This window comes from Plectropomus leopardus, chromosome 10 (genome assembly GCF_026936395.1).
Source record: "Plectropomus leopardus strain MGB_pleo_1.0 chromosome 10, ASM2693639v1, whole genome shotgun sequence".
Classification (NCBI taxonomy): domain Eukaryota; kingdom Metazoa; phylum Chordata; class Actinopteri; order Perciformes; family Serranidae; genus Plectropomus; species Plectropomus leopardus.
In genome coordinates, this window is record NC_142185.1 from 20,892,021 (window position 1) to 20,919,002 (window position 26,982).

The window sequence follows — 26,982 nt, forward strand, 5'->3', positions numbered from 1 at the left end:
AGCGAAGCATTATATTCAATGTGTGTCGTATGTCTATACATCTTTATATATTTCATAGGCTATGCCATGCTGCCAGAGAATATGCAACATGTTGCTGTGAACTTTGATTGAGGAAAAAAAACACTTTTTGTTGTGTTTGGTATAAGCAAAGTTTTTGTTTGTTTTTTTTTCTTAATCACAATTAATCAATCTAAAATGTTACCATTGACAGTGCAACTAAGGAAAGTTCTTATAATTTGCAACCTTATACGAAACAGTTTACATATATGGAAATCTATTTACTAAATGTGATCTGAACACTTGTAACCATTGTGGCCCTGATCTGTCCCGTGTTACTAATGTCTGTGGATGTGTGTCAGATATCTGCCCGGTGCAGCAACCCTAATTAGGCAGGCAAATGTAAACAGATCATTAGGATAATAAAATGGGTTGTTTGTCCAGACTGTTCTGAGTATGGTGTGAGCCCCCGGTTCTTGTTGATGTGTCTGAAGTGAGCGTTAAATGTGAGGATGCAGCCAGAGTAGGTTCTCCTGGGAGTGCGGCTCTGCACCTCATGCAGCCCATTAGAGGTGATCAGTAGGATCTGGATTCAGAGCAGCTGGCTGCAGCCTGATGAGCTCTCCCAGAGGAACAGCTTTTAAATGAGAGACTCCAATCCTAGCGTCAGAGTTATTTGCCTTGCAAGGAGGACTATCAAGGTCTCCTGCAAATACGAAAGAAATCCAGTAGAGAAGCATTTGTGCGTGCTCCTGAAAGACGGTGATATAACACATTATTGCTGTCATGATTTTATAATGGTCCATTCAAACATCAGTTATGTCTTTGTATCCAGAATAATCGTCATGGGAAAGATTCGAGGTGTTGGTAAATAGTTATTTTCCGGTGCCTGCATGTGTGTCTCCCACAGTTGCGTCATTTTTTCACACACTGCCTGCCTCGAAAAAGAGCGACAGTCATGTTATTTAAGTGATTTTAGTTAAATGATGCAGGTGAACCAGCGGCAGGTAAGTGAGAAAGACGACAGTTAAAGCCACAGTTGGTAACTTTTATGAAAAAAACTACATGAGTCAGATAATCTTTGAAAGAAAATCATGTCCCTCCTCCTCTTCTTACTGCTCCATAATGCATTCGCTAGAATCTACCTCAGCTTACCGTATACAACCAATCAGATGCGAGGAGTCTCTAATGCAGCTGTCAGTCAGTGCCGGTGAACTGCGGTCAGGCAAACTAGGCAGCACTGAACAAAAATGAATCACGGTTCTGTTACTGCATTGCCTATTTTTGATTTGAGGTGTCAGAGGCATATGTTGCATGCACCATGTTGAAAACATTTGAGCTGAGAACTCAGCACCATCTGAGTATCTCTCTTATTTTACAGCTAATCAGTACACTAAAATATGTTTGTGAATGATTTGAGGCGTCATTTGCGATGCAGAAACAGCATCTTGATTCATATATGATCAGAGCTGCCAGGTTTGACAGTGTAACCGCAGTTCACGAGCAGTGATTGGCATGACTGACAGCTGTTTGAGAGACTCCTCGGCCCCTCAGATTTTTTTATTTTATTTTTTTTAACATGCTGGAAAGCCTTTCAAAGCGTTTCAAGTAATAGAGCACACAGGAAAATGTGTTTGTTTTTTTCCCCGACAGATTGTTTCTCATTTGGTGGTGTGTGAATACAGCGACAGTGTCAGCAAGTATGAAAAATGTTATCAACTGTAGCTTCAAGCAAACCTTCAGCTACAGTATGTCTGTAAAATGTAAATCTCAGGACTCATGGCTCATCAAAGACATTTAACAAAGACTGACTTGTTAAAGATCTACGGGGAATCCATATGGCCTGATTCAGAGCCTGCAGCAAATCAATAAAAGTTTACACCATGGGCGACGCAGCTTTGAGGAGCCATGCGGCTGGAGTATCCCACAGGACGCTGCTCTGCAAGTTAATGATAATTAACTTTGATCCATGTCTCAATGTTGGGTCCTTGATTGGGAAAAATGTGCATGGAAAGTCCTTAAAAGTCACTGAATTTTATGCTTAACAGTGTGGGTACACTGTGTACTAAATCAGTCAAGAGACAGAAAATTAAATTACAGCAAGTTTGATTCAGAAAAAAGCCCAAATATTTGCAGCTTCCAGCTTCTCAAATGTGATCATTTTTCTTTAATCGGACAAAACCAGAAATTCAGAGACAACAGTATGAGGAAATGAGAACAACATTTTTATTCGTTTTTGGCATCTTTCAGACCAGAGGTTTAAAAGCTCCTGAATTTTACTTCTTTGACACTATTAGTGCTTGGGATTTTTTTCATGGATTGACATTTAAGGTTTAACTTAAGCTTGAATTAAAATGAATTATTCATATTAATAGCAAAATTATTTGCAACAATGAGAAATATGCATCTACCTATTGTTTCCTAACCTGACTGTTTTAGTGTATTATATGGTGTTAAAAATTACTAAAATGAATGGCATTTATGTCACCCTTTTGAAACCTGAGCAAACTGTCTTGATTTCTTTTAAAAACATTAGAAGAAGGCAATGAGCAAAAAAAGAAGAAATGATCCACAAATTAGCAATAAATTAGTAAAAAAGTACAAGAAAATGACCTGAATTTTATTTTTTTAACAGACAAAAAATGAAAAGAAATAGTACGTTCAAAAAAAGACAAATGAGACTTAAAAATGCACTTAAAAAAGGGCTTAAAAATATTATAATTCTGTAGCATAATTTTAAATGTTATTATGATAAATAAACATAATTTCCCTAGCCTTTTTGAAAATGATTTTCTAAATCTAATAATTTCTTACAATGTGTGGCAAATGTCTGACCAAGTTATTGTCTGCCTTTATTCCCATAGATTTGAAAGAAAACTACCATAAATCTTCTGATGTTGCTCCAGGTTTCAAAGGGTTAATCAACATTAAAATAAGCAGAGTTTTTTGCAGTTTGTGATAGTGTTGAATGTAAATCTGTCATTAGTTGCCATCTCTGACAGTATTTCTCCTAGGGGAGTGTTTTGAATAACATGAATTTCCAAATGTTTCCAAATGTCTCAGCAAATGACTTATTGGACCTCTGGCACATTTGACCGCTCGCTCACACGCTTTGCATTGTCTTTGTTAATCCTTTGAAGTATTTCCATGCAAAGCTGGTGGCAGACACCATGTTGTGTTAGGCTAATTTACTTTACTTTTAAATTAATGAAAATGGTGGGCCAACAGAAGTTTGCCATTTGCGTTTTGCATTCCCGCTGACTCAGGGAACTGCATCCACAAGGGAGAACGTAAAGTACTGAAGTCTATCTGTAGTTATGTGTAGTTATTGAAAGTACCAGCTTAAATCATTTCCGAGCGTCAGTAGTTTTTGCTGTTATTATAATTTTGGGAAACAGGAAATTGTATGTCTTCCTGACAATCCTGTTTTCCCGGATGAAACCCTAATCAGTGCACTTGAACAAGTTTAGTATGATCAAAACCAGCTGAACCACTCCTAATAAGTACGTAACAACATACAGTGAACGCTGACTTGAAGTTACAGCTAAAGCATCTCTGTGTGTGTTCCCGTCTCAACCCTCAGCAGGCCAAGCCAAGCAGCTTGCCGTGGACGCCGGTGGCCCCCAGCAGCAACAGCAACAGCAGCCTGCCTGCTTCCTACAGTAACGGCCAGAGCAAGGTGGTCGCTTGGCTGCAGGAATCAGAGGAGATGGACAAGTGTGCAGAGGGTGAGTGCAATTTTCCTCCTCAACCTGGGAACAAATGTGATTTCACAAAGAAGCAAATTAAATCATGCCTCGGGTCTTACGATAAGTCTCCTGGCCCCCGAGAGCAGGATTGATGGGCATTTCATGACACATAGCACTGTGTTTGTGTGTGTGTGTGTGGGTGTAAACTTTATTTTCAGAGCTTGCACGATGCCAGTCCAACCTGACTGAGCTAAGCCGGCTATTGCAGAGTTTGGAAATTCTACAGAGGACACAGTCAGCGCCCAACTTCACAGATATGCAGGTAAAAAAAGACACATGCACCGGTACAGAGAGTCGAGGAAGCTCTTTAGGTAGTGTTTCATTTAGAGGTTTGTGTATGTGAGTGTAATGATGGAGGTGTGTCACTTCTAAGAAAGGTTTAGTCTTTTAAAACCTCAGCAGTCACCTTCATTACCTGCCTAAACAGACAGGATTCAGCTGTGCTCACAGAATGGCTGCCAGCTTCTCTAACTGATCAATATCTATTCAATTTTTAGTTTTTCGTGTAATAGTTTTCACACATTCCATTTGCCTCATTATTTCCTTTGCGACTCATTTTTTGGGATCTTGTCTTGTTTTTTCCATTTCACTGCAATTAATGTGTGTGCTTGTGCTTTTGTTTGTGTTGTGTTTGTCCTATTAACCACATTTTGCATATTTTGATCCACGTGTGCCGCAAAGTCCAATTGTGTAGAATTGTCAAAGAAAGAAAAGCGCTTGAACAGAAGATGGAGAACAAAAAGTGTCGGCAAAGATGCAAAATTCCAACTTCAGGTACCTCTTTTCAGATTTTTGCTTTTGTCACACACAGACACACATATATACTGTACTTAGCTACTCCTTTACACATTCAGGTATGCAGTCTCTTTGTATTCAAAAATGTTCCTGGGACACCCTTGAAGGAATTTCACCCACAAAATGACGATGTGTAGATAAATGACTCACCGTGTGTTATCCCGAACTCACGAAGAAAACGTTTTTTGTCGCATGCCTCCGATGTGAAAGAGAATTCAAAAAAGGCGATATTCTTCATGAACTGATCTAAACAGGAGCTGCGTTTAACAACAACAAAACTGTATTAAAACATTAATTTACAAACTCTCACACAACTTTTGTAGTATAATCCAAGTCCCATTTAGCCAATCAAGTGCTCATTGCTTTCCAGACATTGATTTTCGCCAAAACACTGGGATCTAAAACACGTCAGTACAAACAGTCTCATGCTTTCAAAGTAGTGCACCTGGGCATGCATGTGCATTTAAAGTGGAACTCATATGAACATGTGTGCTCAGGTACACTCAGAGCTCATTGTTAGTAGGCACAAGTGTTTTAAATCATGTTTTAGCAAAAACGCATGTGTTAAACTAGATAAATGAGTCTTGTATTATGTTGTGCTTGTTGTGGGAGTGATTGTACAAGACTGTTTTGATATTATTTTGTTGTAATTAAACGTGGTCCCCCTTATGACTTCAATTCAAAAAATAATATTTGCCTTTTTCGGATTCTACGATCACTGATGGAGTTTGAGAAAAAGACAGTTTTCTTCACAAATTCAAAGAAAGAAACAATGAGTAATATATACTGATATACAAATGGTTTTTTTGGGAGTGATTTATTCTTGTAATGCTTAAATGTGTTTTTATTCAATTTTATTATGACACAATAGATTCATTTATTAAAAGGCAATATATAAAACGTGTCTTTATTTAACTTGATTATTTTGTTGGGTTTTAATTTAAATAAATAAATAAACCATATTCCATATAAAATACAGTATTTTTCAATCCTAGAGTGGTTTGCATTGTTTGTAAGTGGACAGAGAGTGTGATATAACTGAGAAGTCACAGCTTTGATTCCTGCTTGAGCCTGTATGTAAAGATGAATTGTTACTTAGCAAGAGTGAAGTGTAAAATGTTCTCCCACTGCTCTTTTTACTTTTTTTTGAAGATGGGATTTTTATAGCACATTTACACAAGAGAACGTTTCTGTCATCTTTGTTTCTTTTCTTCATCTTTTTTGGTCTTTAATCTGTGTGCGCTGCAACCGGCACCCAATAATGTGATGTGTCACAGCCCGAGTAATGCTTTTTCCATCTCTGCTAATTTCCCTTTATTTGGCCTCATATATTAATCTGTGATTCCTGAAAAGACTAAATATGCTTTCATACACTGTTGCTTTTCTTTTAAACCAACACAAAAAGGCACATTTCTCTCATGAATAGATCACAGAATATAAAAGCTTCTCAATAGAGATTTCCAAATGTACCAGTATAAAAACAGCTGGACTTAATTACAAAAAAAAAGCAAATTAATATAACTTCTGTCACATCCTCAGGACCAAACAGCACATCCAATTACTTTTGATTTACTAGTTCTTGATGTCTAATGACCTTCGTGACTGAGAATCTGTAAATTTGACCTCAGAGGGAATATCGGGAGTAGGTGCAGAAGAGTGAGGATGCAGTTAATTTGTTAAAGTATTTTGCTTCAAAATTTTATTTTAGCACAGTAATGAAAAGAGCATGTCACCGCTCCTCAGTGTGACATGTCAGGCACTTAGATGAAATAATTGGCACCATTATACTCCAAAATCAGAGTTAGCTGTGCCTTAACAGACCAAAGTTCTTGCTTTTCACAGTTCTGTCAGACACACAACACACGATTGCTGACTGACGGTGGTGCTCTGTGTCCGTCATCTTTCTCCAGGTCCCTCTGTCTGCCAGCATGTCCCCTGTCCGCCTCCACTCATCCAACCCCAACCTGTGTGCCGAGCTGGTGGACTTTCAACCCCCTGTCTCCCGGCTGACAGACAGCGTAGAGTGTGCCAGTGACTACATTAAACTTCAGGAGGAATTCTGCACCATCGCCCAGAAAGGTAGGCAGGCAGCATGCATGGCTGCAGGGTTAAAAGGCGAGATACGTCCTAGACAGTGTTTTTTATTTCATATGTAAATACATACACACACACACACACACACACACACAGAGTTCTCTTTACTTAAACTACTTGCACCTTACTGCATAAATATTCTCAGTATACTTCTAGTGTAGTTTGACTTTACATTTGTTTACATTTATGTACACTACATGTATTAGGAAATTTCTGTTAAAGCACTATATTTTTATTATTGCACCATAGGCGTTTTTGGACTGGAGGAATATTTTGTAGGTATGAGAACCCCACTTTATTGTGTCAGCACTGTAGGACACAGACAAATGAAGTGACTGTGAGGTCCATCACATGCTCAGTAAATTTTGATTCCTCAAAGCAAAACATAAAAATCTTTGATAGCATGATGTTACTATACCAACCGTCAGGAGGCCGCCTTCCGTCACTTCAATGTTCCTGTTGGTGGTCAAATGCAATCAGAAAATGGGATGTCCCCAGCAATGTTTTGTCTGAAATTGCCTCATATGTGTGTATTAGAAGTGTAACGGTTCACCAAATTCACAGTACGGCTCGATATGATACCATAATGTCACGGTTCGGTATGTTTTCTTTACAGCAAAACTGTAGAAATGCCAGAGAAACAATTGTGTTTCTCTGTTTGTATTTGTTTGTAACTGCAAGTTTATAACTTGAGCAGAGTTCAAATGCACATGCTTGCCCAGACGCGCTACTACTTGTAGGCGGAAGTGTTTCATAATGTAATGTTGTAGTGAAAATGCATGTGTTTGGGAAGCACTGAGCATACGACTGGATAAATGAGACTTGGATTTTATTACAGGAGTTGCTTGACGGTTTCTAAATGGATGTTTTCATGTAGTTTTTGCTGTTGTTAAACGCATCCACGTTTATTTCAAGTCAGGAAGAATTTTAGCCTTTTTTGGATTCTCTGGATACATTTTCTTCACGAAATCACTGTAACACACGGTGAGTAATTAATAGGCAAGGCAAGACAAAATGTATTTATTTATATAGCACATTTCACACCCAAAGGTAACCCAAAGTGCTTTGCAAATTAATTAAAAGTTCATTGTAGCCCAATCACAAAGCATACCCCAAAGGGCTGTACAAATAGTAATTTTCATTCAGTTTCAATTTCAATTTGATCTATAAAGTTCAATAACACAAATCATAATTAGCCTCAGAGGGCTTTACAACATACGCCATCCCTCCTTGGACCCTCAAAGCATACACAAATTCACACATTCTGTGGTTAAAGTATTTTTTAAAGCAGTTTCTGAGTTCTGTGTTAAAATGACAAGAAATGCGTGTACCGTTTGAGAAAATGAGGATAATGTCTTCTATTAGAGGATTTTGTGGAAAAAAACAAGACTTCACAATTTAAAGGACACTGATTTCCTTTTGTCCTGTTTCTGTGCAGTCCACTCTCTGCTGAAGTCGGCCTTCAACACGGTGGCCATAGAGAAAGAAAAGATCAAACAGATTCTGTCTGACCAGGACCAGTCTGACCAGTCAGCCCAGATCAACTCTCTCAGGAAGTCTCTGTCACAGGTAATGAGCCATCCTCAACCATTATTCCTCCTTCTTTCTAATATCAGTTCATCTGAGCTGTTTGTCAGACATATTTGGCTACTTTACATCCCTAATGCTAAGTATGATGCTGTTTTAACATGTAATTACCCGGAGGAATCGGGACATTACTGAGGAAATTACTGCAATAATTTGAGTGAAGTGTCTTTAAAGTCAAACCCATTTTTTGGCTGTCATGTTAAGAGATATGTTCAGGATGACGGGTTGTCAGAGTGAACACATAAGCTACAGTTTATTCCGAGCAGTCGCTGAAATCACAATTGAGAAAGATGATGTGTGGAGATGAGCGCACAGCCGAGTGAGTAGTGAAAGTTCAATCATCTTTTCCCATATTAATTGGAGAAAGAGAGAAATGTGCTGTGCAGATCATTAACTCGGCTCCTTAGGGCTGTCTCTCCACCCCAGTGATTTAATTGGACTGTTCCTCTGCTAACAGTCGACATCATTTCGGTGAAATGTTTCTGCTGCTTTATCTCTGCTTTGTTCCTAATTGGATGCTTGTGTGACAATGTTGTTGTAGGCTGGAGGTCAGGTTTTCATGGCAAAGCTCTGTGGGAAGTTGAAAATCAGGAGTCATGGTCATTACAGCTGCTGATGTCAACTATTTTAATCTCTGAGGAAATATTTCTTTTTGTTGTTTTGTTGTGCATGTAGACATTTATTTAAAGTGGTTTCAATCAATATTTTTTAATATTTAAAATGGATAATTTGACTACTTGCATGTGAAAGGGGCGATGAGTGATGATTCCACAGAGAGTTGTCACCATTTGCTCGGAAGAATTGTATCGGATCAAATCTTAAAAAAACGGGCTGTTCAAAAGCAGAAAAGGGATTCTGAAATCGGATTGTATCACATAATGGTATGATCTGGATCAAACCTTCATTAAATGTGGTTCAGCCCGACTTAGTATTTATTGTAAGTTTTTGACCATTAGATGAATTTAAGTCCAGTATGATTTACATATACATACACATACACATATATATATATATATAGCAAATATATACATGTATGGGTATGTGTGTGCATATGTGTATACACACACACACACACACACACACACACACACACACACACACACATATACATATATATATGTCAGATTGGACTTAAATTCAGCCAATGGCCAGAAACTTATAAAAAATGCTAAGTCTGCTTGATGTATAAAAAGCAACTGTCAGTCAACAAGTAAGTTGTTGTAAGTTTCTCTCCATTATCAGAGTTCAGTCAAGTCGTTGCTTGACTACGATGCTTAATGCCCATATGCATGTTGAAAGAGTTATTCATCATTGGAATCATTCCCATTCTGTCCAAGTTTGACATGTAGAGATGACACACAAAATCCCCTCTTCTCATTATGTACAATAATGTATTTCAAAGTTTGGCTTCAGATGTCCTTAGTTAGTGTTATCTTCATTTGGCACAAAGAAAATCCTGTCCGTGGAATCACAAAGAGGGAGTTTCATGCTAAAATGACCGTAACTTTGGAAGGTCACGATTGATACTCATTTGACTAACACAGACTTCTGAAGTCTCATATAAGCTGCAGTGTCATTGTTTTAGCAAGGGATCTCTTTAGTGCCAGTACGGAGAGGAGGAATGGCAGCAACAAATCATATGAGAGTATTAAGATAACCTTGAAGCAGATCCAAACCAATCTTATTTTTTTCCCACAATTTTATTTTTATCATAAATATCAACACTCAGTGCATCAAACACTAGATCTTCCCTCCACTCCTGACCAACAAAAACAGAAAAACAACGAAGCATGTGGAAAATAAACCACACTTTTCATTATTCAGGCCCTGTCCCAAAACGCAGAACTTCGAACCCGACTCAACCGCATCCACTCTGAATCTGTCCTGACTGAACAAGTTGTCAGTGTGAACATCATCTCCACGCCTGATGAGGTAGGTCGCTGTGGTCAGTCTGTCACTGACAGAGCTCATTTCTGACTCTTACATTGATGAAACAACAAAGCTGACGGGCTGACGGGGCAGTTGCAGTGTTTGCATCATACATTCGTCAGTGGCATTATTGACTCCAGTCCTCTTAGATTGATGTTTTGTGCGGCACAGCCTGACATGTAAGCTCAGAGGATCATTATTTCATGCAGAACCTGACACCAAGGTTAATGGAAAAAATGACTAATTAGAAACGGATGGAAGCTCGCCCTCTGGCAAGGATACACATGCTGCAAGATGAACTCTGTGTCGTCTTCTGGTGGTGTTTGTGTTTGTCCAGGTCTGTTTCGGTTCTTAAAAGTGTCATCGTAGCAGGGAACAGTGAACGTCTCGTGTGTTTGCATGTGTTTTTCCTGCAGGCTGGAGAACAGATGGGGATCCCTCTGACTCAGCAGGCCTCTAATGAGAGCCGACTCTCCATGTCGGAGTCCGTCTCCGAGTTCTTTGACGCCCAGGAAGTGCTTCTGTCAGCCAGCTCTTCGGAGAATGAGGTATAACAGAGGAGATATGAGTGTTTTAAATGATGCTTTTCCAATTTTCCAACCAGCTTTGTATCATAACAGTTTGGGTAGTTTGTGTAAATGAACTCTGTTAATATTTCCCCTTCTTACCAGCACCCAGATCTCCCTGCTCATTTGCCACCGAAAATCTCTTTCTCTTTAATACTATCAGTCAATACTATCAGTTAAACAGTTAGAAATACGTATTAAATATAATATGGGGGGGTATGATAAAGATAACCATCCTCTTCAGTGAGTGAAAGAATCAGCATCCTCTGTTACGCAATGTTTGCGTGATTAGCATGAGCCAAACTCAGACTGACATGGCTCTGTTGTTAAATAACATTAGCTGTGTGATCCTAACAGTTAGCCCTGTCACAGCGTGATTGGGGAAGCAGATGGACTTTGAATATTTAAAAAATGAAAGAAAAGTCTTGTTCACCTGCCCACACACACATCAGTAAACGGTTATTGATCCATTAGTGAGGGTCATCTATGGGTCAGGAAAAAAAATCCAAATTAGCATCCCTAATTACATGACAAGGTCAGGTGTGGCTCCTTTTCTTCTGTTTTATCAGGTCATTTAGCACCAATTTCAAAAGTATTTACATCTTGCTACTGCATAGACAGCCTAGTTCTTTCCAATAGTGAAATACATCGTTAAGACAGGACAGCAGTTTGGATCGTGAGGAGCAGGTTGCAGAGGAAGGAAGGAGTTAAACCAGCCCTGCTGCTGAGAAGCCAGATAAAACGTCACTGTAATGTGTGGAGCTGGAGTTAGTCAGCAATTAATGAGGGCAGCATGAAAAGCAGAGATAGCGTGTAACGGAAACTCAAACAAAAGTCGGGCACACGGGAGGGCTTCTTTACAATCTGCCTCGAGGCTTCATCCCTCAGTTGTGCTTCAGAATCATAACACTCCTCTGCGGTCTGTTCCTCTTGATTTGTTGCTTCTAGCTTTGTTATAAAGGCAATTTGCACCATCACTTGAAACTATCATTTCTGCCTTCTCCCTTTTTAAACTGCTACGAACACCCAGCTTCAAATGTATATCGTCTCTGAAGGGCCATTAAGCATTGTAGCTCCCCAGGCATGCATTGAGCCACACTGACGGATTACTCACCGAGGAAATTCATCAACACCCCCCTTCCTCCAGCTCCAACAGCAGGCCCATTCAGACCTGTGTTACACTGTCGGCCCAACCGTCACCGGCAGCAGGCGACTGTAATAGAAGCCATTACAACAAGTTGCTACAATATGCTACTCTTTGGCGGTGTAGATGGCCTCATTGTGTTTGCTATATATAAAGTATGAAAATGCTGCAGCGTCTCATCTTATGATTACTGCAGTGGGACAGATAGCCGACGACTGCTGCAGTTTGTTAGCCACTGGCAAACTGCAGTATCTGTGTGTGTGTGTGTGTGAGGCTTTGGCCGTCTGCTGTTTGGATCAGAGGTTGTGTTGTACTCTACTGCACTGACTCACTCCGCTCTGTACCTGTTCCCCCTTGTAGGGCTCAGATGATGAGTCATACGTCAGCGATGTGAGCGATAACATTTCCGAGGACAACGCCAGTGTGACTGATAACGTCTCCAGACAAAGTAGGTCCAATCCTGCACCGTCACAAACCCAAGCATCCATATGTTCCCTATTAGAAAAGGTGGGGGGTTAATAAAGTAGGGGATCCCAATTGTGCATCAGCCATGCTTACATACATCCACACACACACAAACACACACAGACACTTCTGGCAAGATCATTTATCAGTGTGGCGGAGGCAGTTGACTTTGCAGAGTTGCTTTGTGCCAAGGGCTTCTCTTAGACTTTATGAGAGCTATCTGTGTAAGGAGATTGGACCTTCATCTTTGTCACACACCACACAGTGATATAAAGTATCTCCTGATGATGAAAATACTCTGCAAGTTGGGGAAAGAATTAGAATTGGTCATTTTATATCAAGGGGATTTTGATATAAAGGGACGGCATGAAAAGGTTCAAAAATGATGACAGTCTTGATTAGGCCTGTCATGATAATAACGTTATCGACTTATTGTACGATATATTGATATGACAACAGTCAGTTTGCTTACCTTGATATTGCACCTAGCATTTACATGCATGCTTGTTTTCATAAGAATGTCACCGACTATTCAGCCTAGAGACAAACTATTGCACACTGTCTATCTTGCAAAAATCATTATTTCAATGCAACGTTTCGGGGCAATTGTGAGAGAAATTTCTTCCAAAAATATGAGAATTGCTATTTCTTTGTAGAAAATACAACTGCAGTGTGATAAATTAAAATCTTAAATGCATGAGCTCATGGAGAGAAGACACACAGTAGTTCTCTGTTGACAGTGCGGCTTGGACTGGCTTAAAAACCTGGTCATCTTCCACTACCACCACAGGGAACAAGATATCAAAGAATATTGCACATGAACAATAAAACAATAAACTGATAGAAAAGACAGAGACAAGATCCCTTTAGGGCAAACAGAAAACCAAAAGGTGATAAACCACCAGGTGGAAAGGCATCAAAGGGACAATCACCACACCATGAAATCTTATAGATTAGATGTCGTACAACTGCTCCTATCACACAGATCAAACTTGCCTCAAAATCTCTGGTGGTCTAGTATTGCAAGGAAATCCGACCATCAGATTTGCCTGATATGCCCAAAACTTTGCACTAAAATAATGATTTTTGTAAGTTAGACAGTGCGCAGGAGTTTTCCTCTAAGTTGTGTTCTGCTCGCCCCTCTTTTACACACCTGTTTGAAAATAGATGTGAAAATCTTTCTTTTGTTCTGACCAGCAATTCAGACAACATGATGCCAGAATAAACAGCAGGGTTTTCCCGATCATAGTAAGACTTGGGTGCAGTGATTCTCCCTTTTTTCCCCTTCACCCCAACTACTTGTGTAAATTGAATGAAAAATAAAGCAGCACTTCAGAGATGGCACAGCATAACTCACCAGTAGCCTGCAGCTGCACTTTTTGAGTGGAAAAGGCACAGTCCTAATAGTTGTTAAATTGCCAACGTCTGGCAACAATCCAAAAAGCCTGTTGTTTGTAGTTTTACCCTTAAAACATCACACATGGCAGCTAGACCATCCATCCCTGGCAGCACACCCACCGGATTATGGAGTTAATAGAGGTGTCCCCAAATCTTCGCTAAACCCGTCTATTAGTCGCAGGAGGCATCACTTGGTTTTCTTTTTTGTCAGCTAAATTTTGTATTAAGTCTCAAATTGAGAACCTGCTAAGCTGCTCCTATAAAGATGCTATAATTTTATCATATATACTTTTTCTTGTATTAATAAGTCAAGTCAAGGTTATTTTTTAGCACATTTCATACGACAGACATTGAGTCAATGTGCTGCGGGATAAAAATACCATCATACATGATAAAAATAAAATAAAAACATGCAAGATGGAAAAATATTACATTTATAGAGAAGATGATAAAAACACAAGATTAACGTATAAAAATGAAAAGCTAGGACATTAAAAATGAATTATATAAAAAGATAACATAACATTCCTTTAACACTTGTTAATCATATTTAAATACATTTTTTTCTCCATATTTCAATGTTTGAATATTCTTAAAAATTAGGTTTCAAAATGATGATAATATTTATCCTAATTTGTCGTCTCACAAAAGTAGTTATCGTGACAGGCTTAGTCTTGATACACATACTGCGGGATTTCTCGTAGAGCCACTGTGTATTTTAATGTTGTAAACACAACTGATGTAAGATTGATGTGTCCCAGTTAGTTGACAGAAAATCCAATAAAGAAATGCCAGTCTACCATAAAATAATCCGTGCCAGGCTTCTAACCAGAGCTAAGAGACATCACCACATCACACCTGTTTTAGCCCCCTTTCACTGACTCACAGCATGTTGTAGGATTTTAATATTTTATTGATGACCTTTAAAGCTCCTTGTGACCTGGTCTCCTTGCTTTATTTCTGCCCTTTTTATCCCATTCAAGCCTGTATGAGGCCTGACATCCTCGGGCAGAAGTATTTTCTCTCGTCCAGACACTGTATTGCACAAGACTCATTACCAGAGGGGACAGAGCCTTTGCAGGGATTGTCCTGAGGCTTATGAGGATCTGCTCGTGGGAATGAGGCTGACTGATTCATAATCAACTTTTAAATCTCGTCTTAAAACATAGACTTATTGCAGAGCTCAGCCTCATTTTAGTTGGATTATCTCCTTACTTTTTTTTTTTTTTATCTGATCTTACTTATATTGGTTTTACCTTCTTTATTCTGGTCCAGTTAATGTCTTTTGTTTAAAGCTGCATTTTTAATCCCTTAATCTGATTGATTAACTGATTAAAGGTGGAATCTACAACTCTGGAGAAACATAGCCTATATTTGATCTCAACACCCAAAGAAATATTGTAATGAAACTAATTAAAGCACAAATGACCCTTTTTGTTAATTGGCTGAAATAGTGTTGTGTGGCTCAGTCCAATCCACTGTGTTTGTTTCCAATCTACAAAACCAGGGCTGTGTATAAGTATTAGATATTTTTTTCAGCACTCACACAGAGCAGACAGCTAGTGGATTGTGATGAGATAGTCACCAAATTCATTTTTTTATGTACTGTATTAGAATCGATGCACCTTTACTTGTTTGATTAATGAAATGCCAAAAAAGAATTTAAAAAGTGATTATTAGTCATTGCAGATTAATTTCCAAATAATTGCTTTATTATTGTAGCTTCCATATTGTCCCCTAAAGGTTCCCCATGTTAAGATTTGCTGGTTTAAAATAGGTTGCATGATATGCATTTTTTATTTTATTTATTTTTTGATATTGCAATATGTGTCTGGATTTTATGTTGGAATGGTAATTTTTGCATTTTGTTTTCACTGGTAAAAAAATTAAATGAAGATGTGTGTGTGTACCAAACAAGCATGTTCCCTTATGTCTAGAATATGATTTGTAGACTGGATCATCTCTGTAGAGTGACAATGCTTCATCGATGATGGTATGTTGTGACACCTTAATCAAAATATTGCAACACGTGTAATTTGGATATTGCACTTGACCAAATTTTTAATCTGATAATATCTGGATTCATTTTGCACCCCAAGAGTTAAACATACTGCCATGTACAAAACACTTTGTAACCTAAATTTGATGCTTTATAAATTAAGTTGATTATTCAGTGGAAACCCTGTATTTTGATCACCGTTACACTTATCAACCGCTTAAGTGGATTGCAAAGCTTGGCACAGAATCAGTCAGTCAGTCAAACTATCCTTTTTTTCCATTTTATCGAGTGTTTTTCCCTTTTTCTTATCATTCTGCATCCATAAATGTAACGCTGGCAGAAGTCTTCATGAAGTCATTTTTTTTCTCAGCAGCACTTTATGGAGTAAATGACAGGAGAAGCTGCTACAAAAGCAAACTTTTAGACCCATCTTTAACTTACAGTTAAGTTTCACTTTCACTTTATCTGGCGTTCTACTGCTCCATCTGTACCCAGAGTACTCCCTCTGCTCTGAGAGTGTGTTGCAATGCATAACACAAGTGTATGTATTATAGCTGTCCTAATGAACAACAATATAAAATCATACAAAAAAATTTTTTAAAAATTAATGGCAGCAAATGCAGCCTGCCACAAAAAATAAATATGTGGGAAACCCTTCACTTATAGTCATCAAGTAGTCAGTTTACAGTGCTCATTTTGGGTCTCTTCATACATGACAACATATGGGAAAACCATTTTAAACTATTTTTATTCTATGCTCTTTTTTTTCTTTGGTTTGTATTTTTTTTTTAAATTTTACTCCAATGATATTCTGCCTCGTGATAACCTGTCTGCTTCCGGCTACCTGAGACTGGTGCTGCATCCACGTTGAACTTATGTAGGAAAAAAAGTAATTTTTTCAAAAAAATTTGGTGGTTGTTGGGCAGCCTTGTGTGGTCAAGTCAAGTCAAGTCAATTTTATTTATAGAGCCCATTATCACAAAACATGGTTTGCCTCAGAGGGCTGTACAGTGTACAACATCCCTCTGCCCTTACACCCTCACATCACCCAAGGAAAAACTCCCGAAAAAGAACCCCTGAACGGGAAAAAAAAAGGAAGAAACCTCAGGAAGAGCGGTAGAGGATGAGGGATCCCTCTTCCAGGACGGACAGACGAGCAATAGATGTCGTAAATAACAAATAAAATACAATCATGGCAAAAAAGGAAAGAGAAAGACAGAGGGGGAGAGAGGCACGGCAATAATAGAAATAGATGCATGGCTACTTAAACAATGAGAAACAGTCATGGCTGCTTGTGAAGGAGACAGAAAACAAATGCACACGCTGAAAGCCCCTGTGGTTAAAGCAGCCCTCATCAAGTGGATTGATAATGCCCAGGCACATAATGACCCAGCTGTCCTGTACTTTTTAACAGTCAGTGAAATTAGTAAATAGCAATGCTATCGGTTTCATTATTTTATATTCAAGTTATAAATATACTAATGGCAATTTATATTGTAATCTACATGAGAAATAAAGATACAAAATATAATAATCACCTGCCATTAGTGATCAATTTGCCTGGACTATAAGAGGTTTCTACTGTATTATGTTTGAGAGAAGAGCACAGACTGTCACAGATGATGTTGTACCAAGCTTAGATTGATAATGAGATGTTATTATTCTTCTTCTCAGTGGCCAACGGAGACTTTGCTGGCAGTGCCTTCCGCAACGGGCGTCGCAGCTGCCTGCCGGCGCCGTGTCCTGACATCAGCAACATCAACCTCTGGAACATCTTAAGAAACAACATCGGCAAGGACTTGTCCAAAGTGTCCATGCCTGTGGAGCTCAACGAGCCCCTGAACACCCTGCAGCGCATGTGTGAAGAACTGGAGTACAGCGAGCTGCTCGACAAAGCTGCCGAGACTGAGGATCCCTTTGAACGCATGGTAAAGAGGCCGTCGGTTATAAACACTTTGTCAAATCCAATGTCAATCAGGCTCATGGTGACATGGTGACCCTCCAGTGCTGCTCATGAAGTTAGTTGTTTGCTTTTGTTTTAAATTCCTGCTGTGTATTTGTGTCCATCATACCTGTATGTGTTTGTATATGAGGTGACATTGCCAGTCAACAAAAAAAATGAAACTCAGAGGCACGTCTGCAAGGCGGCGGTACACTCTGGTGCAGCTGTCGACCTTGGATCCTCCTATTTTTATCTGTCTCTTGTCCTTTTGGTAGCACCCAGTGCATGCAAATGTTTGGCTTATTCCTGACAAAGCCTTTTAATATGAAGCGATTAATCCACTCTCATTCGTATTGGCTGTGTTGTTTTGACTCTGACAGGTTCTCGTCGCCGCTTTTGCCGTCTCAGGCTACTCATCCACTTACTACAGAGCAGGAAGTAAGCCATTCAACCCGCTACTTGGAGAGACTTATGAATGTATTCGTGAAGACAAGGGCTTCTGTTTTTTCTCTGAACAGGTACGTCTGCTTTGTTTGATGTAAGAAATGTTTTATGATTTGAAGGAGCTCTTTGTAATTTCCAGCCACCCAATCCAAATGAATGGGGGACAGCATTAGTTTTGTTTGCTTTGGTATTCTTGGTTTTTGACTTATTTATTTATTTTAATTTTAATATTGAAATTGGCTGAGCTAGTTGACTTCTCACGTAGAGAACAGGCCGTTTATTTATGCTGTATTTCCACTGTGACGAGGAGCTCCATCACTTGGGTTTACCCACACAGATCATGACACACATGCACACTTTGGTTTACATTTGTACATCTTTCACTGAACTTTTTGAAGCTTTACTCTTGATAACTTTAGTATACAGCAAACTAAGGAAGCAATAAAATTTTTTTTTTTATTGAGTAGTTTGTTGATTATTTTCTTGAATAATTAACCAACTGTTTCATGGATCAAATGTCAGCCAAAGCCCAAGGTGCACATGTTTATATTGCTTGTTGTGATTGCTGTTTTCATCTTGCTGTCATATTAGGGAAAAAAAGAGATAAATCTACTAATTTCTGAAGCTAGAACCTGAAAAATCTGCATGTTTTTAATGCAGAATGACTCTTTAGTAAAGATAGAAATACTGCTGATCAAATAATCAGCTGATTCAGCTCCACAATAAAGTCACAGTTTGTACACTTGTTGTAGTCCATCACATGTCCTCAGGGTGGAGACCCACAGAGATGTACATGATGTGTAATCTCAACAACAACAGCTGTCAGACTATTTTTATTTGATCTTATCTCAAAGGTGAGCCACCATCCTCCCATCTCCGCCTGCCACTGTGAGTCCAAGAACTTCACCTTCTGGCAAGGTAGGTTACACACCTAATTAGTGAGGGGTTTTCAGATGAGCCTTCTTTATTTTTTTCTTATATCTTTAGAAGAAATTCAGAGATTTGAGTGATTAGTACATTGTCTTAAATTTCTGATGTTTTTTGCTTTTCAGATGTGAGATGGAAAAACAAGTTCTGGGGAAAATCGATGGAGATTTTACCGATTGGCACAGTGAATCTCATGCTTCCCAGGTAACTTTATAAAGCTGCATTGTTTAGTGACTAAAATCTAAAGAAGAAAGACAAATCATTCAGCAAGCAAGTGGTACTGTGTTTATGTCATATTAGAGTTGTTGTAATTATCAGTTCTGACTTGTAAATGGCATCCGTGCCAATGTGTGAGGTCATAATTACGACTGGGTGTTTATGAAAACTGCAGTTAGTGTTTCCCACAGAATTAGATTGTATTTGTGGCGGTATCTGCCTGGCAGAGGTTTGAAGCTTTGATGCAATGCATCAACTTTCTTTCATGAAGTCCGATGATACTGTATAATTCTCTGGTTTATCAGTAAAGTGTAAAGTGAACTACACTGCAGACTGAAGTCTTTACTCACAGTGATAAACATAGTGACGGCTGACTCATATGAACAGTCCATTACAAACATTTGTTGTGTTTGTGCTGCATTTTTAAAGACTTTGATCATCTGGTGGCATCCAGGCACACTTATACCCTCTTCCTCCCCTTGCTTTTCTTGTATTCATCAACTGAAATTACATTTAGTATCTTACTAATACTACTTAGGGGGTGTGGGGGGTGGTAAATTACACAGAGGTTTTGCATGCCCAATTTTGTGAATATGTCCATGTGCTCATGTGGGCCAGATTAATCTATAAGGGGCTTTGAATCTGGGGCTTTTAAACAAGCTGCCAGTTTAAACTGGGTCATTGACAGTTGTACATTCATCACTTGCTTTTATCATCTGGGCTCATGTCGTTGCATTAGCACATCAGGCCAATAAGCTGTTATTGTGTATTTTTTTCAGGTTTGGAGATCACTATGAATGGAACAAAGTCACCACTTGTGTGCACAACATCCTCAGCGGACGACGGTGGATCGAACACTACGGGGAGATCACCATCAGAAACACAAAGAGCAGCGCTTGCCTCTGCAAACTTACCTTCGTCAAGGTGAAACACCTCCAGCGATCAGCAATAACTGTTTACAAGTGATTCAAATGCACCATCATTGTTGCCATGCGAGGATTCCCTGTGTATTTTAATGTGAAATTCACTATAATTGAATCTTAAATGTGGTAAAAGAAACTAACAATATGGGATTTTTCTCTCAGGGAAACTATTGGAGTTCTAATGTGAACGAGGTTCAAGGATTTGTGATGGATCAAGAGGGGAAAGTGATTCACAGGCTTTTTGGAAAATGGCATGAGGGGCTCTACTGTGGTGTCCCACCTTCTGCCAAATGTGTCTGGAGGCCAGGTAGGCACTGGATCTTTATCCAGACTTATAGCTGGTCCTCAAATGAGACTTATAACTGGTGTTATTTAAGGTCCACTGGAAGTTTTTAAGGGACATTTTTGACAAAATATTTGGTTCCTTGACACATTTTATTTGTTGCAGGAAAGTTATTGATAAATTGATATTTCCTCTCCCTGTCAGGCTCCATGCCCACAGACTATGAGCTATACTACGGCTTCACAAGGTTCGCAATTGAACTGAATGAGCTTTGCCCCGAATTAAAAGATGCTCTGCCACGTACAGATGCTCGATTCAGGCCCGATCAAAGGTACAGAATCACATTCTCAACTGCCAATATGCTGCTAGAAAAAAGTCACAGATTGCAGTGTCTGTTAATCTGCTCACAATATTTTTCTGTCTGATGAGTGCAGACTAAAATGTCCTTCTTAAGACGCTGAGTGAATTTTGCAATGCGGTTTTGTTGTTGTCTTATTCACTGTTTACTGAATTGTGATGTTTGGGTCAAACAGGCATCTGGAGGAGGGGAACATTGAGATGGCGTCCCTAGAAAAGCAGCGCATTGAGGACCTGCAGAGAGTCCGCAGGAAGTGGAACGAGGAGAACAACATCAAACTGGAGCCACGCTTCTTTAGGTAAGCACAGAGACCACTGAGAGGAAATTCTGTCTCCCCACAAAGACAAAAATCCATACATTTACATATTTGAGGCACACATATGTCTGGTATATTTATCTCACATGGCTGAGGTGTAATCACAATACTTCAGAAAGTATCAAATTGTCCCATTGTCTTATTTAATGCTCTCATAATGTGCATAAAATTTGGCAGCAGTCGACATAAATTTCACAACAGTTAACCTCAAACACATTTATTAGTAATGCGTTGTTGTTACAAGTCTGGGTTCAAAGAAAAGAAAATTGCGTAGCTAGACTGCACACTAGTTATGTTGAGACTGTGAAGCATAGGTTATATATTCTGTGACCTTACTTTTGTAATATTTAAAAGATGAATAGCAATAGGTGAAATGTGTGGGTGATATGTGTGGGATCTACGCTTTTCCAGTGTCACAAAACAGCTGACGCAAGCTTATAACTGTTATACAGCTATGGTCGGTATACGTCATAGTGTAGTATGTCAAAAAAAACATAAGTAATTCATGGTATGCCATAAAAAAGTCATAATAAAATATGTCATGAAGTTGTTCAAAAAGTCATAGTAGTATAGTATGTCACATAAGTTGAAAATACATCATAGTATAGTATTTTAAAAAAAAACAACTCATAGTTAAGTATGCCATAAAAGAGTCATGGTGTATACCCATGACTCTTTTATGACCCAGGATTTTTGTTTCAAAATGTGAAAAAAATTGTCGTTTTTGCTGTTTGTCTGCAAAGAAATTACACAATCAGTGAAATTGGCAAACAAACTTAAACCGTTTTTCTAGATTTTTTCTGCACCTTATCATATGAACCTCTGATTGATCAAAAAAAAAATACACAAGTACGTACATATATATATATACACATGAACTTAAAATGCAGTGACCAAATCATCAATCCCCATTTGTTATTTATAAACACCAGTTTATTGTCAAAAATGCTAATGCTTTTTATTTATGCTTTCAGGCATATTCACCAGCCTCGATCATGTCTGCCTGATGTGCCTCCATTTCTTTATGAATGCAATTTTCTCCTCATTGCTTTCAGGTTTAAGAGTCACAGCTGTCACTTTTCTGTCTTTTCTTCCAGGAAAGTGGTTGATGCCAATCACAGGGAGAGGTGGGTGTCCAACAACACGTACTGGGAGCTCCGCAAAAACCCCGGCTTCATCAATATGGAACCTACAGTAAACCTGTGGTAGCACACGAATTGACACGTCCATCATATCGTCATTGCAGACGGGACGGCTGTTACCTATGCACAATAAGGTATTAATAGAAACATGTTAATAATGAAGCATCCGTGTGCAGGGATACAAGCGACTGCAGAGCCGAGGGATGGCCTGATGCCCAGTGACCCTGTCGAGGTTCTGTGGCACTGCCACACGGCCATCCATCCATGGAAACATCCTTTAGGATCACCTTCATTGTGCTTGTGGAAGCTGGGTTGTCAGGGCAACAGTCGTACCACTCCTATGTAGATCTTTCCTCAGCTCCTTTGACTTCTGAGTATGTCCTTGCCTTAAAAAGACACCCATACCAGTCACACGATTTAGCGCTTTTTCGTTAAAGCCATTTGATTTCTGACAGCAGTTTGGGTTAGATTAGTCTCTGAAGTAGACCTTTCGATTACCTATGATACCTACGTGCATGTTTAGAGAGCAGCTTTCACTGGCATAAAGCCGAATTTACTATATCATCAATTATTGTAGAAAAAAAAGAGGTATTTTTATAAAATATCTTCAACTCAGAATTTAGTGAAATAGTATTATGTGAACTGGCAGATTTTATTTATTTTTGCCTTTTAATACTGTGGAATCTGTGTGATAGCAGTACTGTCTCTCGGGAAAAAGCTCGTTTCAAATGAATCTCGACTGCAGCAGAGGAAACGTGGCATCAGTAGATGGAATTTTTAAAGAATATTTTCAGCGGCTCTCAAAGCTGACCATGTGGTGGAGGGAGAGGTAGGTATTAAAATGAAAATCCTATTCTGGTGTTTTGGACATGTGATGCATCACACACCCACACCCTTTACAGATGTTTTCTTTTTTTAAACAGTCAACACAGATCTGTCGGGGAGTCCAGTTTCTTCTCGCAGTGGACATTCTGTGTACACAGAGGAGCCCTCCCCTGCTGCACTGCCTAATTTTAAACATTGTTACATGAAACCGGCTCCTCTGAATCACATGGTTACATAAATACACACATCACTCCCTCCATATATAGTGGGCACACGATATATATGTAATGGACTCACCATGATACCTTTATCCAAATCAAATGTCCAGGAAAATATGGTGTAGTAGGTTGTACGGACTGTAACGCCCTCAGAAACACTGTGATATATAAATGGAAACATAAAGTGAAATAGTCAATTTTTTCCAATAAGAGGCTAAAAACGTATCAACGTCCAGCTATGTAAACCTTGAGCTGCAATGTGCAATGCATTTTAAATGATCAAAAAGTATTTAATAAACAAAATACTTTAAAAAATATTGGAAAACTTATGAGAAACCGTTTACCAAAGCCCCAGATCAATATCTTGCATTTACATGCTTGTAATAGCAACACATTTTTTAATTTAAAATGATAAATAACAAAGAAAAGAACCTATTACCAGCAGCTGTTTGGTATTGTTCTTGATTGATAACCTAAATTATTAATCAATCATCATAACTGGATTTTTTAATTATTAATTAATTAATTAGTTTATCATATCAGCACTCCATAACTCATTCAGCCCAAAGCACACAGTTGAGTCCACACAGTTGAAACACCAGAGCCACCTACAGGTCATCACATTAAAATGCAGTTTCAGGATCATGTGGATACTCAACTTGCTTTGCCTGGGGGCCACTTTTGCAAAATGGCAGGAGGTCAGGGGCCAGTTGATTAAAAAACAAACATTACAATATTTATCAGCAGATAAGTTAAATGAACTGCTTCCTCTTCTTCAGTGGCAGCAGCTGTGCAGAGATCAAGTGTTCGCAGAGGAGTTTCTAGAATGTTTTGACAATAAGAGTTTAGCCTGGACCTCTGTTCAGGGTTCCCATGGTCATGGAAAATCTGGAAAAGTCATGGAATTTCACAATAACATTTTGCAGGCCTGGAAAGGTCATACAATTAGTAAAACATCATTGCAAGTTTTGGAAAAATCATGGAATTTTATTGTGTGTAATGGAATTGTTATTCCTTGGAAAACCTTCTACATAATGTAACATAACTGCAATTTTTTTTCGATAGCTGCTGGAATAGCGTAGCTGCAAATGTGTCGATGTGTGACAGCGCTTCGTTTACCATCATGGCACGTTTCTTTATTTTCTCCCCGTATTCCCTCTCTGTCCTCGTTTGTGCCAGCTTGCGGAAATTATGTGTAAAAATGTATTATGGGGTCCTTGAAAAGTCATGGAAACATTTGAAATTATGTCCAGAAAAATGTGTGGGAACCCTGTCTGTTGGGGAGCCTTCCCTGGCACTTTTTCTTTGATAAACAAGCTCTAGCAACATTTTTTCAGTCAGAGAACAGATAAAAACTCCCAGTGTGAATCAGCGTCTTGTCATTGGAAATCAGAAAAAAGTTTGCAGGCCACCTGGCACCCTGTTGCATTCCAGATTTGGTCCACGGGCTGTGAGTTGAGTATCACTTCTGTGGGTCAACAATAAGCATTGTCTGAAATGTTTCAGACGTTAAAGTCAAACATGTATGTACAGTAACAATTCTACTGTTAAAAAATCAAAATGTGAGTGATTCCACAGAGACTTTACTGCTATAATCTGGACTTCTGCAAAGCACCAGTTACCTATTTGCAGTTTGTGTTTTTATGCAAAGCAGATTAGCTTTAATAACTAGTGTCCTCCTTTTGTGTTACAGAGCAGGAAAATAAAACACTTGGCCCCTGATTGAAATCAGCCCCCAACACACACACACACACACACACACACACACACACACACAAATTACATAGTCCCACATTGTGTGGGAGCACATTTGAGTTCCCCTCATTCAGAAGCCCAGGGTGAGGACACTGAAGGAAGAAAAAAATAAATAAATATAATATGTAGAATGAAAACTATGTGAAGCAAATCCATCTTGCGTGCACTGTTCATATGGTACTGTAGATTACAAACCAAAAAGGTAGTACTGCTTTGCATCCATATCCTTTTTTATCTTGTGTGCTTTTACTTTTGTCCTTGATCACAGACTCAATGCTACAACTTGTTAGCGTCAGTTTCACTTGCTGTGCCTTAATGCATTTATTAATGCCTCACAAACACAGTACTGACAAGAATCCCCATGCCAAGAAGGTATGCCATTAACAAACACATTATCCAGTCTGCACCTGCCTACAGATCATAAATGATACTGAAAGCGTTGAGGGTTTAGCTGTTGACGAAATGTCTAAAGTCTTAAAGGGAAATGTTTCTTTTGACAATAGACAAGAAAAACTAAAGGTTTAACTGTAAAATGCTTGCAGTGTTAAAAGATGTTCTGCACTGCTCTGCGACTCGAACATGCAACCAACACATTTTTGGTGATCACTGTAAATACAGCACATTTAGAAGATGGGTCACTACTGCAATAGCTGATTCCCTTTTCCTCCTACATCAGTGATTTTTTTTAAAAGAGACTGAATCTTGTGTGAGGAGGTAGGAGCAACGCTTTGCGTAGTGTTTGGTATTGTAGAGTTGGACTGTAGTGGATTAAAAAAAAAATCATAAAAACCTCCTCATGCTTTCTTCATCCACTGTTCTACCTGCATGTCTAGACAACTTAGCCTGCCAATGAATGTTGCAGATGCCTTACAAAAAAAAGGTTTTTGTTTTCTCAATTGGACACTTTTTTTTTTTATTTGTTTTGGACTGACGTGGATCACGAAGCACTGTGTCAGCTCAGTTTCTTTCAAATCTATTTCCTGATGGGTACCTTCTGAAGTGCAATTTTAACAACGTACATATCTTTCCATGAACACTGTACACTGCTGCTACATAGTGCTTGTTCTAATAAAACTGTAAAACTCAACTAATGAGGAATTTTTTGGTCTATGTCTAAAAGAAAGCACCATAAGAGTACGAGAAATTATATTTTGTAAACCAAATCTCCAGGAGACATAGGATGGAGACATTTTTAGAAAAATACCAGCTAAACTAATATTTTGAAGCAAAATCTTACAGTGTTGTTATTATTATTATTATTATTATTATTATTACATACACATATATACTATATATGTGTATGTAAGTATAGTATGACTTTTTATGATATTTTTGGCAACATATTATACTATGACTTTTTTATATTTTGAAAACATACTATAGTATGACTTTATATTATTTATGACATACTACAGTGATTTTTTTTATATTTATGAGGACATACTATGATACAACTTCTTTATGATAATTTTGATGACATACTATAATATACAATTTTTTTAGACATGCTGCACCATAATCTTCAATCTTTTTTCTACATGCTAAAATATAGCCTTTTTCAACATACTATACTATGACTTTTTTTAACATTTGAAATGTGGACTTTTTGGACAGTTTTGCTGACATACTGTACTATAATCTGTAACATGCCATGCAATGACTTTTTTCAACATTTGAGTTTTGGAACATTTTTCAGCATGTTGTAATATCTTCGTCAGTATGCTATACTACGATTTTTTGACATTTAGAAGGATGACTTTTTCGACCTTTTTTTTTTTTTTTACATGCTCTAGTATACCGTTTTTCAACATACTTTCTACCCTATACTTTGTTGTTTTTGGCTGTTTTTTGGACATGTCATATTTTGAAACTTTTTAGGCATTTTGTCGACATGCTATATTATGATGTTT

General features: G+C 38.5%; 1 protein-coding gene across 6 annotated transcripts in view; it reads left to right on the forward strand.

Annotated features, from left to right (window-relative positions):
• osbpl6 (oxysterol binding protein-like 6) overlaps window positions 1-26,159 on the forward strand; it is a 53,281-nt gene extending 27,122 nt beyond the window's left edge. Inside the window, exons 7-23 of one of the 6 annotated variants that reach the window (XM_042494470.2) lie at window positions 3,584-3,725; window positions 3,905-4,008; window positions 4,428-4,520; window positions 6,452-6,620; window positions 8,074-8,204; window positions 10,047-10,154; window positions 10,568-10,699; window positions 12,222-12,309; window positions 17,398-17,651; window positions 18,046-18,183; window positions 18,964-19,027; window positions 19,162-19,240; window positions 20,032-20,176; window positions 20,338-20,482; window positions 20,663-20,789; window positions 20,992-21,114; window positions 22,230-26,159. In XM_042494470.2, coding sequence (XP_042350404.1) covers window positions 3,584-3,725; window positions 3,905-4,008; window positions 4,428-4,520; window positions 6,452-6,620; window positions 8,074-8,204; window positions 10,047-10,154; window positions 10,568-10,699; window positions 12,222-12,309; window positions 17,398-17,651; window positions 18,046-18,183; window positions 18,964-19,027; window positions 19,162-19,240; window positions 20,032-20,176; window positions 20,338-20,482; window positions 20,663-20,789; window positions 20,992-21,114; window positions 22,230-22,341 — 2,154 coding nt within the window. In that variant the 3' untranslated portion in view covers window positions 22,342-26,159. Of the gene's footprint in view, window positions 1-3,580; window positions 3,726-3,904; window positions 4,009-4,427; window positions 4,521-6,451; window positions 6,621-8,073; window positions 8,205-10,046; window positions 10,155-10,567; window positions 10,700-12,221; window positions 12,310-17,397; window positions 17,652-18,045; window positions 18,184-18,963; window positions 19,028-19,161; window positions 19,241-20,031; window positions 20,177-20,337; window positions 20,483-20,662; window positions 20,790-20,991; window positions 21,115-22,229 lie in introns of all 6 variants that reach the window. The other 5 variants (XM_042494469.2, XM_088083264.1, XM_088083263.1 and 2 more) reach the window with 5 other exon arrangements.
• The last annotated feature ends 823 nt before the right edge of the window (window positions 26,160-26,982 follow it).